Source organism: Camelus ferus, chromosome 4 (assembly GCF_009834535.1).
Source record: "Camelus ferus isolate YT-003-E chromosome 4, BCGSAC_Cfer_1.0, whole genome shotgun sequence".
Lineage (NCBI taxonomy): Eukaryota > Metazoa > Chordata > Mammalia > Artiodactyla > Camelidae > Camelus > Camelus ferus.
The window spans coordinates 65,659,233-65,678,756 of NC_045699.1; the positions used below are offsets into that span (position 1 = coordinate 65,659,233).

At 46.9% G+C, this 19,524-nt stretch overlaps 1 protein-coding gene across 2 annotated transcripts in view; it reads right to left on the minus strand.

Moving 5' to 3' along the window:
- PSMB7 (proteasome 20S subunit beta 7) overlaps window positions 1-3,527 on the minus strand; it is a 55,934-nt gene extending 52,407 nt beyond the window's left edge. For both annotated transcript variants that reach the window (XM_006187731.2, XM_032478414.1), the window contains exons 1-4: window positions 3,395-3,527; window positions 2,880-2,973; window positions 2,010-2,107; window positions 624-764 (exon numbers count right to left, since the gene is read on the minus strand). In XM_006187731.2, the coding sequence (XP_006187793.1) occupies window positions 624-764; window positions 2,010-2,107; window positions 2,880-2,973; window positions 3,395-3,456 (395 nt within the window). In that variant the 5' untranslated portion in view covers window positions 3,457-3,527. The remainder of the gene's footprint in view (window positions 1-623; window positions 765-2,009; window positions 2,108-2,879; window positions 2,974-3,394) is intronic.
- Window positions 3,528-19,524: the final 15,997 nt, after the last annotated feature.

A 19,524-nucleotide genomic window follows, 5' to 3' on the forward strand; every position in this document is an offset into this window, starting at 1 on the left:
GTGATTATTAAGGAAGAAAGAGAAACAAAACTACTAAGAGGAACTCCCTGTGGGAGTCAGCAGGGAATGAAGGTTTAGTTCAGACAAATGACTGTACCTCTTTAAGCCTCAGTTTGTTCACTTATAAATTAGACATGTTAATAACCCCTATCTCAGAGTTAAACGCACAAAACACTTCACACTAGGCCTGGCACAAAGAGATAAATTTTGGTTAATACTAATATTATATCCACTCACAGCCAACTACAAATATTTTTCATTTCATTGTTATCTTGCCCCTAAAAGAGGGAGGAAAAAACAATCATCTGTTTGTGTCTGTTCACAAGATGAAATTAAAAGTTCCTTCCAGCTCTTTCCTACTATGAACAAAAAATGGTTTTTTATCTAATACCCTAAGCCTCAGAAAATGATTTAATTGGTGGCATGTGATTCATTTATTGGGGAAAAAAATCCCATAAATTCAAACACATTATCAAAAGCCTCATGAAATTAAAAGTAATCACTAATTTCTGGAATCAAATATGTATTTCTGAATGCTTTTTCTCTAGCTTCCAGGCTTCCTCTGGCTGAAATCTAAAACATGAGAAAAAGATGCTATAGAAATTCCTACCCTGGAACCTCACCTGAAAAGCATCTGCTTCAGCATCCGATTGGCCGTCACAACTCTGGGAAGGCGGCCAGTGGAGAGGGAGTGAAGCTCCAAGTTGGAAGAAATAAGCTGGGTTGTCATGTCTGTGTCCGCAGCTGTCCCAGCACCACAACAACTAAAAAATACAATTAGAAACTTAGCTGAAATTCAATTACCAAAGGGCTCAATTAGAAGCAGAGCTTTCTGGATAACTTCCACAAGGTTCAGGTGTGCAGAGAGATGTTTTTGAGTACATCTGCACTGTAACTGCTGTCTAACCAATCTTAAATAATCATAAAATCAAGAGCGCACATCTAATTACACGCAAATATATTTTCTGTAGCCCAATGAAACATTTCAAATCATTAGTTTCTGTGTTCCTAACAGAGTGTGTATTTTACTTTTCCTAGAATTATATCCAAGTTGTCCAAAAGAGCAAGGCATGTTAAAAGTCCTACAATTAAATAAATACCAAGTATTTACTACTAGGTACCAGTCATTCCCAAGTGCTGAAAAGAAAATATGACACAGTAATAGAACTTGATTTCAAAGTTGAATGGAGAAGACACACACAGATAAAAATTATATCTCATATAATACATTATAATAGCATAGGTACAAAATGCTACAGGAAATTAGAGGCGAGAGCAATTAATTCTGATCTTTGACAAGAGGTTTCATAAGAGCTAGATTTGGAAGAACAGAATAAAAATACCGTACAAGCAGAGAAGAAAGGGCATTTCCAAGCAGAGCGGCTGGCAAAAGCAAAGTGAAATAACTTAGAGATGAGAGGGGCAGGGACATGAGGGAAATAGGGACAGTCCAGGTATAACTGGAACACAGGATAATGGCAGCTAAATAGGATGAAAAGGTAAGCTTTTTGTGAGATTGTGCAAGATCTCAAATATCATGCCAAGTTTTGATTTTATCCTGAAAGCAGTGTGGAAATGTGAAAAATCCCTTGAAAAGTTTTTAGTGGAGAAAGGGACTTAAACAGACCTGTTTTTTTACCAAATCCAATATGGGAGAAAAGTGAACAGTAGAGATAGAGAAAAGACCAAAGACAGAGAGACCATTTAAATGATGATCACAATAGTCCAGATGAGAAAAAAGAATCTGAACCAAGGCCTTAGTAGAGGGAAGGACAGGAGGGAATGGGTTCATGATGCACACAGGAAGCAGAACTGAGTACCAACTGAAATGAAGACTAAAGCAAAGAGAGGACTTCAGGATGAGTAACTTAGGTGGATGGAAATGCCATTTAAGGGAGACAGGAAGAAAATACAGGTTGAAAAACAGGTTTTAGAGAAGAACATAGTAAATTCAATTTTAACCCTGACAAGCTTTAAAGTATGAATTACTCAAACTAATCAATACTTACTAAATGTTAGGAGATATGAAGTGTATTTTTGAACAGTTCTTGTCAGCAACGACCATCCCTTCAGTTGCCCTTGTATCTGCTCCAAGAACTATGCCATCCTATTTTTTTAAAAAATACATATTTTCAAACAATTTTACATATATAAACCGCAGCTCTCCCAGCTTAGGAAAAACATTGACCATCCCCTGCTCCCCCAACCACCTCCTCACCACCCGCCGAAACTCCTACCAAAAATATTGTGCTGTATTTTCAGAATTCAAGAAAAGGTTTGTTAATAAATGTTATTGGTTGAACCCTGAGGAGGTGGTAGGAACTATCATTCCTGTTTCCAAATGAGACTGAGATTCAGTGAATTCCTTACAAATCACACAGCCAGTATGGGAAAAGTCTTCCATTAAAATAGCCACCTCTCTCAATTTCTTTTTAAAAGATGTAACTCTTTACCTTTAACTACAATAACCTGTTACCGTTTATCACTCTTACAATAATTAAAGGCAGGAGTTATTACGCCTATTTGAAGGATAGGAAAGTGTGGCTGTAACAGGTGACCTGCCCAAAGTTAGAGATAGCAAAGAAATTAACAAATCTTGTGTGCTCCCATTACTTCTTCCTGCTTCCTAAAGTAGTAACTTAAGACGGAAAAGAAACCGGTCTCCTGTCAAAAACTCTGCAAACTGAGGAAAGAACATAAACTGTTGATAAGTGCACAAACTCTCCTGACAAACAGTCTCTCCTAAAGGACCTTTTCCTGATGTAGTACTCTGTAACACGTGCCCTTCCTCACACAGCCCAGAGAAGTAAAGGCTGCCAAGTGGCCTGTTTCCTTGTAATTAGTTCAGTCACTGCTGATCTAGGCCTGTCCCCGCTTACCTTATAGACCACCCCTGCGATGGTCGTCCCAGTTTTCCGGGCCGTTGGAAGTTTGAACCCTTTCTTTGCAAAATCGGCTTCCAAAAAGGCATTTCTAAGAGCAAATGAGAGAATAAAGCATTGAAAGGTAGGAACCCATTGCGCTGCACTGCCACAAAGAGTGTCTAATAGGGAACTCGGGAAAAGAAAAAACTACTTGCTTTCACGCCCATTTGTTACACTGAATCATCGCAACAGCGGACTATTGTTCCGTTTTTCAGTAAAGAGTGTCTGCATCTTGCCTAAGGAGACGGAAATAGAGGGTGTCCGGGTGCGCTGGGAAAGTGGAAGAGCAGATCCGACCTCAGGAGAAATCCATGCTCAGGCCACGATTCCCCTGAGTCACACGGGCCGCGGGCCGCAGGCCCTGCCGTCCACCCGTCCTTCTGACTTCCCGGCTCAGACCGCAGCCCAGCTCCGACCCCGGCACCGCACTCCCACCCCCGCCCTGAAACCCGCCCCGGGCATGGTCTGACCTGCGGCAGTTATCAAAAGAGAACCCTCCAACCGGTGCCTCATACACTGACACAGCCGCCATCTTCCCGAAAAAGTGCTTCCGGGCCGGGGGCGGAGAGCAAAGAAAAAGAGCAGAGCACTTCCTGCGCCGCCGGCGACTGGGGCTTGAAGGGGCGGGGCAAATTTCAACAGCGAGTGATCTTAGAGTTACGGGTTCCTAGAGGAGCCCGGAGATGTTTGGAGTATTGCGCCCCAAGTGGCCCGGAGGAGAAACTCAACCCCGGAACCTGGGAAAGGACTCGTCCAAGGTGGACAAACCAGAGCCAGGCCTTCTACGCACCAGAACAAAGGAGTTTCTACTGCTAATTAGACTACATGGAGCTTCGGAGACAGACACACCCAAGTTCCAGGCACATCTCCTTGCAATGAACAAGTCCTCTGAACTCTGATTTTGTTCCCTCTGCTGTCAAATGGAGACAACAACTGCCTCAAATGGCTGCTGTGAAACGAACGAGCCCGTAAAAAAAGAAGTTCAACATCATTAGTCATTAGAGAAATGCAAATCAAAAGCACAATATGATACCACTGCACTCCTACCTATATGGCTATAATCAAAATGACAGAAAATAACAAGTGCTGGCAGGATTGTGGAGAAATTGGAACCCTCGTATGTGGCTGGTGGGAATGTAAAATGGTACAACTGCTCCAGAAAACAATTTGGCAGTTGCCCCCCAAGTTAAACATAGACCCAGCAATTGTCTTTTAAGTATATACCCAAGAGAACTGAAAACGGATGTTCACAAAAACTTATGCACAAGTATTTATAGCAGCACTATTCATAATAGCCAAATAATGGAAACAACCCAAATGTCCATCAACTTCATGAATGGATAAATGAAATGTGGTACATTGGTGCAACAGAATATTATTCAGCCATAAAAAGGAATGAAGCATTGGGGGTGGGGGGTATAGCTCAGTGGTAGAGTGTGTGCTTGGCATGCACGAGGTCCTGGGTTCAATCCCTGATGCCTCTGTTAAAGGGGGGAAAAGGAATGAAGTATTGATATATGTTACAGCAGGGATGAACTTTGAAAACATTATGCTAAGTGAAAGAAGCCAGGCACAAAAAGCCACATATTGTACAGTTCCATTTCTATGAGACGTCATCACTAGACAAATCCACACAGCCAGGGAGTAGATTAGTGGTGACTGGGAGATGAGGGGAGGAGAGAATGGGGAATGACTAACAGATACAGAGTCTCTTTAGTGGGTGATGAAAATGTTCTGGAATTAGATAGTAGTAATGGTCACACAACATTGTGAATATACTAAGAGCCCCTGAACTGTACATTTTTAAATGGTGAATTTTATGTTATGTTCAACTTGTAAAAAGCTGCTGTGATTATTTACAAAACAAAAACAGACAGTAGAAAATGAACTTATGGTTACCAAAGAGGAAATGGGGAGGAGGGATTAAATTAGAAGTTTGGAATTAGCAGATGCAAACTACTATATATAAAGTAGATGAACAACAAGGTCCTACTGTATAGCATAAGGAACTATATTCAATAGCTTATAATAACCTATAATGGAAAAGAATATATATATAAAAATATGTAACTGAATCACTATGCTGTACACCAGAAACTAACACAACATTGTAAATCAACAGTACTTCAATTAAAAAATAAAAGCTGCTGTGAGAATTGAAAACTGTATGTGGAGAGCATCTATCCTGGCAGGTAGCAGCTTCTCTATGAATAGCTGTTATTGTTAATAGCCCATTCATTTCATCCTGTGAACAAGCCTCAAACGTAGCTATGTAATTCAACTCACTTTTCTGATGGAAATTAACGTTCACTGAAATAAGGTAACGTGCTAAAATTTACATAGCAAGTAAATCACAGCACAAATAACTGTGGAATGAATTAATTTATTTACTCAGCACCTACCATGTGTCAAGCCTGTTTCTAGGAATGAATGAATGAATGGCATCACAATCACCCAGAACCAGTGCCTGTCACAACGATGTGTTCAATAAATATTTGTCAGAGGTTAAATTCCTTTTCATTACTTTTCTGGGTCTTTTGTGTGAAATTGGGAAAATGACACTTCGCCTATCTGCCTCCACAGGAATCTACCAATGAAAAAATTTGAGTATCTCCTGTGTCACCAACTTTCTGGTTTGGTGAATGTAAAAAGGAAAACACAGACTCTGCTCTAGAGAATTCCACTTCCTAATGAGAGAGACTCAACTCCATAAGACCTAGACAGGACAGGCGATAATTCAACATGCCCTGGATGCCGTGGGGGTCAGGAAATGACTATAGAATGAAGGACTGCCTTCTCAATGTTCATCAGTCTCCCTCACTCCTGCTCTGGGCTCCCCCCTGAGGGAGTGAACACAAAGATAAACCAGATGGATTTCCTCTCCTCATGTTATGGGTTGAATTGTGTCTCCCCACCCCAAATTAATATGTTGAAGTCCCAATCTGCAGTACCTCAGGGCGTGACCTTATTTGGAGATAAGATCTCTTTACAGAGGTAGTCAAGGTAAAATGAGGTCATTAGGGTAGACCCTAATCCAGTATGATTGATGTCCTTTTAAAAGGGGGACTTCGAGACACAGAGAGAACACCATGTGAATGTGACGGCAGAGATTAAGCCCAGGAACGTCAAAGGCTGGCGGCAAACCACCAGAAGCTAGGTGAGATCTGGAACAGCCCCAGAAAGAATCAGGCCTGCCAACACCTTGATTTCAGATTTCTAGCCTCCAGAGCTCTGAGGCACTACATTTCCATTATTTCTGTTATTGAAGCCACCCAGTGTGTGGTACTCTGCTCCAGCAGATCCCTAAAAAACAAATACATGTCGGGAGTTCACAGTCTGAGGGAGAAGTCCCCAGAACGACTCCCAGCCCGGTGCGCTCAGGGCTGCGTGGAGGTGGGATGCTGTCACTGGACAGGTGTGAGCTCACGGGGTGAGAAGGCAGGAGGGACAGACACACAAACAAAGGCCCGGGGTACAGAGCAAAGAAACCTAACAGAAAGTCTGGGCACACTTTGTTCTCAGGAAACAGGGACAAGTCTGACGGGGCTGCAGCCAGGGGAGATGAAGCAGCCTTCAGCCTTCAGCCTTCAGCCTCCAGAGGACGGTGGTGGGGCTGTGTCTGGCCACGGCAGGAGCTGGAGGAGCCCAGGAATGATGTGGAAATGACTAGTGATCTTAGTTTGTCCTGGGGCATTTTTCTCCCTAACCAGATCTCTTTGGTGTGGTCTCCACACCCAGACTGAGCTGAGGAGATGGCATTGTCTGTCTGACGGCCTCTGGAGGTGGCCCAGCAGAGGCAGCTGGAACCCAGCAGAGGGCGACAGAGAGCCTCCAGGCAGCCTGGGTCTGGCCCTGGAGAGGCGGAGGAAACTCCACTCCGCCTGGGGCAGGGCCTGGGTACCTCCAACAGTAGGGAGGGCAGCTCTGGATCCCCCGCCCCCTGACACCCTGCTTCAGCCTCCCTGTCCAACAGGACTGCTGTCCCCCAGGACTGCAGCTCAATCCAGAACATCCTCACCGGGGCTTGGACACTGTCCCACTTAATCCCTGGCAGGGCCACCAAAACTGACTCACTAGTATAGCTACCACTTCTGCTCTGGATTTGGCTGTGTGACCTCAGGCTATGTGACCTCTCTGTGCCTCAGTTTCCTAATAATATAGTAACAACCAACATTCCCTGCGAGCACCCCACAACCTGGGCTCTGTTCGAACCACTTTATATACAAGATCTCATGGTCTTCCTAAGCATCTGGAATGGACCAACACTAGGAAAACAGATGAGCAAGAGACAGACACAGTGCCTGCCCTCAGGGAGCGGGTAGTCCCTGAGGACGTGTCGTCATTGCCCCACTTTACAGATGCAGAAACTGAGGCCCAGAGAAGTAAAGTCACTTGGCTCGAGGTGATAAGTGGTACACAGCTGATGAGTGGCAGAATCACCACTCAAACCACATGGCTCCCAGACCAGACACAACACCACTTTCCTGACCCTGGCAATTATGGTCCAGCTGGAACCCAAGTTCGCGTGTTCCCTGCAGCTTTGCCAGAACAAAAGCAAGGCAAGCTCAGCCAGTTCCCAGTTGCGTGATCAGAGGCTGATCTCTTCATCGCTCATCTGTCTCCTCGTCTGTGAACTGAGAGCACAGTACAATGTTTCCCTTGCCTCCTGCATGCTGAGTAAGAAGAGGCAGAGCAAACTGTAAAGCACTTCATTCATTCATCCGTTCATTCATTCAGTATTTATTAAACCCTTCCTCGGTGCCCCAGCCTGGATTTTCCAAGGGCCTGGCAAGCACTTCCCCCAACCTGCAGGCTTCTAGGAGCCCAGTGTGGGACAGGCCCTGGAAGGCTCACCCCCGTCCTCTATCAGGATACACACACATCCGGGGGCGCCCCCCACAAGGAGATTTGGCCATCTTCCCATTGCAAGGAAAGCAGCCCATGATGCTCCCGGTTGCTAAGGCAACTGGGCCCTTGTTTTTCCTTCTTCATAAATAAGCTATAAATAGACAGGGAGAACCTGGGCGCCTTCCTTTGCATGAATTAGAGCAGCTGCTCCAGGCTTCAGGGCCCTGGCATGGCACCTGGGAGCCAAGTCTTGCTGCACAGGCCACAGAAACACGGCTGCGGTAAGAAGGCACAGCAGACACATGACAGCATCGCAGTGTGGGTCCCTCCACCCTCTCCAGACTCTTCCTGGGTGCTTAGCAGGTTCTGGGGCCCTGCCAAGACCCACAGAATCCCAGTCGTTGCAAGCAGGCTCTGAGACGGGAATTTAACTACTTAACCACAGCAGATGAGATAAGCCCTGAGTTTGCCTACCCAGCTGATGGGGAAGGGGAATGGGTATCCTCTCTTCTTCCCATTTAAGGCCTGTGCAAGTCACAAGGAAATCACGAGAATACCTCCCATTATGAAGGGCTATGTAGGCTCTGAAGCCTGTACCTGTCCTGAGGGCACTGGGGAGCCATGGGAGGCATGTAAGCAGAGAAGCAACATGACCCCTCTTGGGAGAATGGACTTCCTGCTTGACAAACGGAATTTGAGCAGAGTGTGTCACCCAAAGACAATGTGTCCTGAAGACTGCTGGACCACAGCTGACAGATGCTTCCTCAAGCCACGCCTCTGAATGTGGACACTGTGCCTCCAGCTCCACGTCTTCACCGTGGCTCTAGACTTGCCGCGCCCTTCCACAGTGAGGCAAATGCTACCCTACTCATTCATCCATTCATCCAGACATCCCTTAAACAAACTCCATTTCCGTGTCTGGCACTGTGCTGGGCTCAGGAACACAATGACTGTCCTCGAGGGAAATGGATACAGGAATCAGGTAAAGAGCCAGAAGGTTCTGGTAGGGACTGCACAAGGTACGAAGAGGCTCAAAGGAGAGGGGACAGCTCCCCCAGGGAGGGGGAGGCATCAGTAAGTGCTTCAGAGAAAACATGGGATTGTAAACAAAACACAAAGGTGAGTAGGAGTTGGCTAGCTGGGGTTGCAGGAAGGAGGGGATGCGCACTCCAGAAGGAGGGGCAGCCTGAGCAGACACGTGGCGCAGGGAACAGCCCGGCATGTTGGAGAACATTGAATGAGGGGGGGGTGGGAAGCTGGAAACTCAGCAGGGACTAAGGCAGGCAGGACCTCACATCAGCGTGTTGTGAAAATCAACCTGGCAGCTGGTCAAAGGATGGACTGGACAGGGAGTCTCTGGAAATAGGAGATCGGGGAGGGAACTACAGCCAAGGACCAGGGAGGAGAGGCAGATGGTCTGAATGAAGGTGATGGCAATGATGACAGTGAGCAGGGAACAGTCCCAAGAAATATTACAGGTCAGACAGACAGGATGTGGTCAGAGATTAGAAGTGAGGAGCGGAAAAAAAGGAGGCTCTGACATTCTCTGGGGTTCTGACTTGGGCGGCAGGATGGATGGTGGCAGAAAGGTCCACGTGGATCCCTTTGGGATATGTTGCATTGGCGGTCTGGGCCCGGGGGAGAGGTGAAGGACAGCAGAGAGAAGGCTGTGCAAGTCCCAGGTGAGAATGAGATGCTGCAGCAGAGTGGGCACAGGGAGAGAAGGGACCAAGGACAGAGGCCAGGGACAGTAATGTTTATCAGAAAGGTAAAGATGAGGAGTGAGCAAAGGGTGGAGAGAAGGAGCAGACGGGGGGGGGGGGGGGGGTGCGCGCAAGGGAGAATGACGTCATAGCCGCCCAGGTAGGGGAGGGTGGCTGGAGGCAGAGGGAGAGCAGCCCAGGTCCCAGCAGCCCAGCAGGACGAGGATGGTAACGCGCCCACAGGACCATTCTCACCAATCGATTGTGCTACTGTCCCCATCAAATGTAGCAAAGGCTTTTTTCTGATAATAATACTCAGCGTTAGCGATGAGGAGAGAAGCACTTTTGTGTTTGTTCGTGGGATCGTAAAGTGGTACCAACTTTCTGGAAAGCAATTGGCCACAATAGTTCCAGACCCCATGTAACATAGCCCCTGGATTAACAAGGCCGTACTGTGAGCCTCAACATCTGTCCAGAGGGCAGCCCTTGTGCTAAGCGTTCCTGACACACAATGCTCATAAGAAAAAAGGACAGAGATGTTTATTACCTCAACTGTGGTGATAGTACCACAGGTATATGCAAATGTTCAAACTCATCAAATTGCATACATTAAACCTGTGCAGTTTTTTGTATATCAACTATTCCTCAATAAAGCTGATTAAAAAAAAAGTTCAAGATCCTTTAAAAAGTTCAGAATATTTAACTCAAAAACTCCCCCTCTATGGCTCTATCCTCAGACAAAGATAGGTGTGTAAAGATGCTCATTGTGGTACTATTTATGATAAACTAGATTAGATTTTACAGTGGGTTATATATTGGATAATGGATTATACATATTGGATATTATTATAGGTTTTATATTGTAATGAAAATCTGGAAATCACTTTAAGGTTAAACAGGTGAATGGTTAAATAATTTATGATAGAATATATAAGGCCATTAAAAATGATTCTTTCCATGTATGTTTAATGACACAGAAGAAAGGATGAGAAACAGGCAAAATATATATGGTTCCAACTTTATCATGTATGTAAGTGTACATTATATATGTAAAAAAAATGTGTATTATTGATAGTCATAATTCCTTGCTGGTGGGATACCAGGTCATTCTTATTTTCCTCTTTGAGCCTCTGCCTTTTTTTTTTTTTTTCCCAAGTTCTCTACATATTCATTATTTTTTTCTCAGCTTTTTTATTCTGAAGTTTTTCAAACTTTTGGGAAGTTGCGAGAATAGTATAATGAGCCATCCTCTCCCTCTTCTCTCTCTCTGCTGAATCAACTGAAAGTCACACAACACCCCACCCTAAATGCTAGAGGATGAATCGACAGAATACAAAGACATTCTCCTACACAAACGCAATACTGTTACAAGGATTCAGTATTACTAGGTGATATTCAGCCTACTTTCGAATTCCCCCAATTATCTCAATAACCTTGATGATTTTTGTGATCCAGGACCCCATCAAGGATCATACACTGAATTCAGTTGTCCAATAAACACTCCGCAGAAGTCTCCTAATAACGAGGGTGTTCTACAAAACCGCACACCCCTGCCACATTCTGGAAACTTTATAGGGGTTCAGTATTACTGTTTAATATTCAATCCACAGGCAAATTCCCCCAATACCACCTTGGTGATTTTGGGGATCAGGATCCAATCAGGGAGCCCCGCTGAATTCCGTCTCCATGACTCTTTAGCCTCCTTCGATCCGGAACAGTCTCCAGGCTGGTTTTTTTTTGGGGGGGGGGAGGCTGCCTTCCATGAAAAGGCCAGACAATTTCTGAAAAATGTTCATCTACGTGGACTTGTCTGACGATTTTGGCAGGTAAGCATCTTTGGCAGGAGTTCCTCCTAAGTGATGTGTCCTGAGGGGCACATGATATTTGGGTTTGTCCCAGTATTAGGGGCGTTCAGTTTAATCATCTGGGTAAGGTGGTGTCTGGCAGAGCTCCCTACTTGTAAAGCTATCTTTTTCTCTTTGTAATTAAGAAGTAATTTGTGGGTGATTCTTTAAGACTGCACTCATCACCTACTCCCAGTGATCTTTGACCCAATGGCAATAGCTCCCACTGAGGATTTTTGCCCAAATTCGTCATTACGATGTTCATCAGAAGATGCCATTTTCTATTTCCAACACTTCTCTCGGTTGGCACTCTTCTAAGGAAGAGCTTTCCCTTATCCTGCCTTCTCTGTTTTAAAAAAAAAAAATTTAATTCAAGGATTTTTTAAAATTTTATGTAATTATAATCCATTCTTGTTATGAATCATTTCCATCTCCAATTGTCCCAAATGTAGCCACCAGAGCCCTTCCAACTGGCTCCCAGCAGTGGGAGATCTTCTTTGCTTTCTGGACCAATGAGATGTCCCAGGCGTGGAGTGGGGCACCTGCTGGGTCCACTCGTCTCCTGGGCCAGAGAAACAGCACCCACGGAGGGTGGAAGGAGGTCAGCAGGCAGCAGGTGAAGCAGCGGGGGCAGAGTGGACACTCGGAGTTCTTTCTCTAGAAGCATCAACACCCGGTGCTTTGATTAGTGGCCCCACTGCAGGGGCACAGGGTCAGGTGCCTAGAGCTTAGGAACAGGGCACTAGCCCGCTTGGGCAGCTCATTTCAGGGCTCATCTGCTTACACATGGAAGGGTATTAGTTATAGTACAGAGATGAAGAAAAACCCATGTGTTCCCCCAAAATGTTACTGAGAAAAGGAAAAGATGAGGAAAAATGCCCTGATTTTAGGAGGAAAAAGTATGTGTGTCTGCAAGTGTGTGTGTGTGTGTCTGTGTGTCCCCACGTTCTCCAGGCCTCTCTCTGCATCCCCTTTTTTTAATCTTATCTCTGTTCTGCTGGAGGTAAAGTTTGCACACAGTCGAAGGAACAGATTTGAAGGATGCCGTGGGACAGGTTTCGAAAAATGTATAATCAGCACCCAACCAAGATATAGAACATTTCCACCAAACCCACCAACATCCCTCTTGCCTCCTCGGTCAATCCCCCCAATGGAGGCAACCACTGTCTAAAATCTCACAATTCCAGAACTTCACACAAAGGACATTATGCAGTGAGCAAACCTCCTTTCCTTTAAATGCCAAAGGAAATGGTGGTGGAAAGCCTGGCAGTGCCACCATTGCCCCCAAAATATTTCCAGGGAGAGAGCAAGGGGCAGGACACCGAAGTCCCTCTGTGGGTTCTCTCTCCACATCCCTGCTCCCAGGCTGGTGGCCGAGAAAGGGACCCAGACCAGGCTCATTACCCCACCCAGAAAAAAAATCATCTTCTGTGGCCCAGAAATGATGGCCTAAAAGCCTCACTGGACACAGCGGGAGGCTGTCTACCGAGCAGTGAGGCTCAGATACTCTGACGGCCCCCGAGCCCCCAACCGTGGGGACCCCCAGGGGACTGCGGTCCTGTCCATCTGCCAGCAAGAGCAGTGAGCAGCACCCGTGGCCGGCCGGCCGGCCTCCTGAATTTCTGCTGTCAATCTGCCCACTGCCCTGGGTTGTTTACTGGAAGCTGGCCTCCCTGCCAGGGTTCAAAGCCCTGGCCCTGGGCGCGTCTGCGGCAGGAAGCAGGCCAGGCGGTAATTGGCGGCGCGGCCGTGCTCAGCGGCCAGCACTGACCCCGCATCCTCCTCCAGCAGTTGCCTTTGAGTCGCTCCACACTAACCTTCCAGGCCTGCAGGGGCTTCCTGCTGAACACCGAGCCAGCACCAGCAACAAATTACCTGTTCCCCGAGAAATCTATTAAAAGGTGACAGCAGTTAGGGGGCCGGGTGGCCAGGGGCTCCCCTGCACAGGAAACCTAATGTCTTCTGCTCCCAAAAGCCACCAGCCGACTTCTGCTGAACTCAGAGGGAACTGAGTTAGAACTCGACATTTGGGGGCCAAGAAAAAATAACTCAGAGACAAGGAGAGGCTGCCATCCTTGAGGCCCATCTATGGCTTCACCAAGGGGGAAAAGGCAGGATCTGAAGTCCCCTCCGCCTCAGATCCAATCTGCCACTTCTACTCTGTGTGACCTTGGGCAAGCCACTTGGCCTCTCTGAGCCTTCCAGGCCCCTAAAGGAGAGAGAAGTGCACCCCTGGGGTTGGCAAAAAGTAAATGAAGTGCCAGGCACATAACAGATGCTATGAGTCACGAGTGCCGCTGGATCAGAAACAAGCTGTAGTTACCTCATTCTGCAGCTGAGAGAGAAATGAGCCCAGAGTGACCCGCACGTGTGTGCCCGCATCTTGAGTAATCCCGTGGCCAAGCCACCAGATCCAGCGGCGTGGAGCTGCAGCTGGAGGGCCTGGGGGTCGGGGCAGGACATCTGGAGCATGGGGGCTCTTGCCACCTCCAGCCAGGCTCTGGCTGGTCACTGAACCACTGGATGGATGGATGGACGTAATGGGTGAACGCCCACATCAGTGGTAGATGCGGTAGGCTGAACAATGGTCCCCCCCAAAGATGTCGACAGCCCAATCCCTGGAACCTGTGAAGATGTTACCTTCCATGGGAAAAGGGGCTTTGCAGGTATGATTAAGTCAATGATCTTAAAATGGGAAGATTATCCAGGGGCCTGGTGTTATCACAGGGGTCCTTGTAAGAGGGAAGCAGAAGGCTCAGAGTTGAGGCCTGAGGGCTGAGTTGAGGGAGAAGCATCCACAATAGGCCTAGGTGACATCGAGGCCTGGACCACGCAGTCACATAACTTCTGTTCTCTGGACCTCGTTGGACCCAAAAGCCAATGTTCTATTTTCATCATAGGATGCAGTGTTGCTGCGCCCACTGACCTTATTATGACTTGGAGGGTCAGAAAATAGCTCATGAGAGACAACTCACATCTCATAGCTACTCAATGTCCCATGGTCACCAGTCTCTACTCAGGGCCAGTAGGATACCAGGAGCTGATTTTTCTAAGGGTGAGTAGCTCTCTGCAGCAGAAGTCATGGACTTGCTTCTAAACCCTTTTAAAAGAAATATTTTGTTTAATAAATACATTTGATTCATTTGGCAAATTGCTCATTTCTTAAGGGACAGTAACTTTAAATTGCCGTTTGTCAAACTGGCTTTTGGAGAATTGGTTTTTAGCAGAATTGGTCAGTGCTGGCTTCAGAACCAGCTGGATTCAGGTTCACAAAGAATGGCTTAAGAACTCTTTCCTGCTGTTAGTTTTGCTCTCTTACGGGCTGGCTTTGCTTTCACTGGACCTTTCTCTAAATTGTGGCAGAGATGAGCATCATTCCTCTGGTTTGGCTGCCCCCTGCTGGAAGACCATGCTTTCCCAGCAATCCCAGTAGAAGACCCAGCGGGCACCTGTCTCATGTGCCCATCCTAGAATGACTTTCCTGGGCGAGCAGCACGGAATGCCCTGACTGGATGAGCCTGGGCCGTATGCCCACGTGCGGTAGGCAGAATTCTAAAGATGCTCCCTCTCCTGAGTTCCATTGTCGGTTTTTCAACCAAACACTAACCTAGGCACTGTGTGATGGTTCATTTTATGTGTCAACTTGACTGGGCCACAGTGCCCAGATGTTTGGCAAAACATCATTCAGGATGCTTACCCTCTTCCAAAAGGCCCACCTTGACAACTCCCACCACCTCCAGCCAGAGACCTAGCCTGGGACATGCTGGCACAGCCTCCTGGATGCCAGGACATTCTAATGTGGCCTGAGAAACAATTCAGCGTTCAGATTTTCCAAATTACCAAACATGCAAAATAGACAGCCTCCGCCCAGCCCAGAGCCCTGCCCCTGCACTACGGACCCCCACCAAGGCATGGGGCTAGGGGTCACAGATGGGCCAGGGACTCAACCACTACCCCAGTTCCCATTCAGGACAGGGAGGCAGCAGTGTCCAAAAGTCCTGGTTCTTCATCCCTGGCTCCAGGCTGTCCGGGGCACTCTGCTCTGCCCTAATGGAGCAGGCAAACTCAGATCACCTCGTGGGGAGGCAGGGCTTAGAGACTAAGCCAGGCAAGAAGGTAAACGTTAACTTTAAAATTATTGTCATTATTTCCATTTTTCTTATTTAAATGTTTGTTGTTACTTTCACTATTAAAGCACCACATGCTCATAAAAACAGTAAATGAATAAACTAAAAATGCAAGGCTCCTGTAATCGGAGCGGGATTCAGAAATATCTCTTGGGTCTATTCCTTGATTAAAAAACAAAGAAGGAAAAAAAGAAATACAAACAGACGCGATTCCTCACTATGTCGTTTGGAGGCAGCTGTTCTGGGGCAGCTGTATTGCTACACTGTCCCCATGGCCAGAGACTCACCTACCCTCATGCTGACACTGTCCAGCGGGGTGCCATGTGAGGGCAGGGACCAGCTGAGATTCACATCCGTCCCACACACCCAGCACAGGGCCTGGAGGAGAGGAGGGCATTTGGTGTGTTTGTTGGAAACAGGGAAGGAGAGAGGGATAGAAAGACAGGGAAGGAAGGGAGGGAGACCCCCTACTTCCTCATGAAAACAAAGGGACATACAAGGTCCAGCGGGGACCCTGAGAGAACATCTCCCTCTGCCTGGAGGGGCATGGAAGCAGCAGGTGACCCTGAGCCTCAACGCATAACTGGGAACTTCTCAGAATTTGCAGACGTCCGCCAGTCAGAGGAACAAAGGAAAGGCAGGGTGTACGCAGAGGCATGGAGATGGGAGAGGACACAGCCGGGTGGGTCTTCATGGAAAGCCTAGGACAGCCTTGGAGGAGGGTTTTGGAGAAGAGAAGGGATAGGCGAGGCTGAGGACATCGGAAAGGACTTCCTGAGCTGGGTCAGGGAGTTGGGACTTCATCCTCTCGATTTCAGGAAAGACCCACTAGGTGCCCACTGAGCCTCGGGTGAACCAGATTAGGAGGCAGGGACCCCAGGGCCAACCACTGGAGGGGCAGCAGCCCCAGCTCCCATCCCCTGCCTGGGCCCCCAAGCAGCTACCCCTCCCCTCCCACTTACACCAGACTGGATGTTTTTCTCTGCGCTTGATGAAGTTAAAATAAGCCCTCTCTGGGGTGAATCGCAGGCGTTCAAATTGGATTGGCACACAGACGTCGAGCAGTTGGTGGCAGGAGCCAGGGGACCCGGAGAGCAGGTTTTCGCTGGAGGGGACATGAGCTTTATTTCCCTCTTGGTTGCTGACAAGGAAGCAGCTGTCCTTCCCTGATTATTTTTACCTCCAGTCACAGCCGCTGACGCCGAGCCTCCCCAGCGCCTGCCCGCCTGCCTGCCGGGGCCAGGTGAAGAGCCCGGCGCCCTGGCCCAGCTCTGCCGTGAGCCTCGAGCTCCACCTACCGCCGCCTCCACACGGGACCAAGAAACACCAGCTCAGGTCCAGCCCCATCCACGACAAGGTGGGGTCACCACCTGGAGGGGAGAATCAGAGCAGTCTTAAAGAATACTTGAGACAAAAAAAGAGAAAACAATTCATAACCATTTCCCCTCCTCTAACACACTGGCTCATTTCTTTTTGTTTACCCTCCATCTTTTAGTTTGATGAGACTAAACTGTTAACTAAGCACTTCCACATCCAGAATGTTGTTCCAGCCTTGTAGAGCCCAACAGGTGGAGGTCATTCGCTCCATCTTACAGCTGAAGAAACTGAGGCTCAGAGGGGAAGTGGCTTTCCTGAAATCACACAGTAACAGAGCAAGAGAAACTGAATCCCAGTTTGTCTAGCTTCAAATCTCATACACCATCTACTGTATTTTCATGTTGTTGTCTGTGTATCAATTGGGAATGCTCTCAGCAGGTTGGGAGGCAGCACAATGATGTCACAGACCCATGGACTTTCAATCTTGCTGCTCCATGATCCTTAATAGGCTGCCTTTTGAGAAGCTTGCTGCCTCATGATCACAAAAAGGCTGCTGCAGCTCTAAGGATCTTGCCTAAATTCAAAGCAGAATAAGGATAGAGGAAGGGGATGGTGAAAGCTGTGATAATCTCATTTATCAATAAAGCAACACATTGCCTTGAATTCCTCCAGGAGATTTTGGTTTATCTCTTGTTGGTAACATGACTACCCACAGCTCAAGTGAAGCTGAGAAAGCGAGTATTTTGAGGACAAAGGAGAAGGGCAGGGGGCACTAATGCTGTGTTGGTCGTTAACAGTATCTGCCACAGTACACACAGAGTTGTACTTACTTACAATGACACCACATTTAATTTTTGTTCCCTACTTTTTTCTTTTACTGTTAGGTCATTCGCAGTTTTCTTATCACTATGTTGTTTTTATAATTCTCACTTTTAATAGTTTAATAGTATTTCTTCAAGTGGATAAGTCATAATGTATTTGTCGGACATAGGTAGCTTCCAATTTTCTTCAATATTATACATAATGCTGTGATGAACATCTTCATGCTCATTCAGTTGAGTGTCTCCTAAGCATAAATCTCATCCAGTAGAATTACTTGAATCAAAGAATGTTAACATTTTTGGTCAATATATTACTCTTTATTTCTGCTCTTAATACATACTCTATTGATTTCCAAGAGGATTGTGCTATTTCACACTATGTAACAATACCTGGATGTATTGATTTCACCACAACTGTGCCCACAGAGAGTATTTTAGCAGTTTTAAAAGGTTTTTACCAAATTAGTATCATAAAATGATACCTTAAAATTGCCACTGTTTTTATTCCTTTCATTACAACTGAGGAGGAACATTTTTCCCCCATGTACTTTTCACTTTGTGTTTATTTCCTCTTGGGTGAAGTATTTGTTCATTTCTTTATCCAGTCATCATCTGGACTAAGGGAGCCATTGTTATAGAAATGGCTATACTGCTCCTGGTACTAACTCTGGTCATATTACAACTCAACTTTCTCATCTGATCCTACCAGTTCTCTTGAGAGGAAGGCAGGTGGGGAACAGGATCTGAGGCACCGATGAGGGAAGTGGGCTCAAGAAGTTTGTGCAGCTACTAAGAGACAGCTCCTCCATCTCAAACTCCAGCATTTTTTTCTTGCACAGTATTGTTTTTTAAATAAATAATAAATAACATCTATATTGAGATATAATTCACATACCATATAATTCACTTGTTTAAAGTACACAATTGTGTTTAGGACACCTTCAGAGTTGTGTGACCATCACCACAATCAACTTTAGAACATTTTCATCATACCCAAGAGAAACCCTGAATCCACTAGCATTCACTGTCACACCCAGTAGAGGTACAAATACTCTGAAGCTTGGAGAAAAGAGATGAGTGGGCAGAGGGCTGTGCGAGGAAAGCAGGGAAGACTTAGGCTGCGCCGTGGACTTGCTCTGAGACCACAGGTCACATCCCCTTCTGCTTCTTGGCTTCCTCCTAATTCAAATAGGTATTTATTGAGCGCCTGCTGTATGCCAGGCTCCAGGCCAGGCATGTCACAGATATTCGTGATTGTTCTCTCTAAAGTGGGGTGAGAAGCCCCACTTTACAGAAGAGGGAAATCAAGACCAAGAGCACAGACATGGAGTTATTCAGGTCCCTGTGCTGGCTGGGGGCAGAGAGGGGTCAGGGGTTGGGGGTAGAGGCAGGGTGGGGTCTGACTCCCAGCTCAAGGCCACTACATCAGCTGCCTCCAGTTTCCAACTTCTGGAGCTGCCCCAATGACAGGTGGGGACAGGTGTGTAGGGATAGGGGGAAGGAGGGGCGTCTCTTCTTGCACTGGCTGAGGAGGGTCCTAAACAAGTTGGCACTAAGTAGTTGTTTCCCCCTCCAGTGGCCACAACTGGTGGTGCGACTGTCAGGCCGTGGGAGCCCATTAAGCAGAGTCCTCGTCCCACTGCCCCTCAACACCAACCCCCAGGGCACACACACACAAACCTGAGAGTCACAAGGCGTCTGTCTGGGTGTGTCTAGACCTGTGGGATCATTCCTTCAGTCCTTCAACAAACACCAAGTGCTTGCTGTCAAGCTTTTTCTGGGTGCTGGAAGCATGGGGGGGGTGTGGGCAGACAGTTCCCTGGCTTTTGTAGGGATCCAGGGGCTCCTGAAACAGTTTAGGATGCAGGGAGGTCTTAAGCTGTTACCAGAAGAATGAATAGAAATGAGCCAGAAAGGACTTGGAGGGAGGGTGTTCCTGC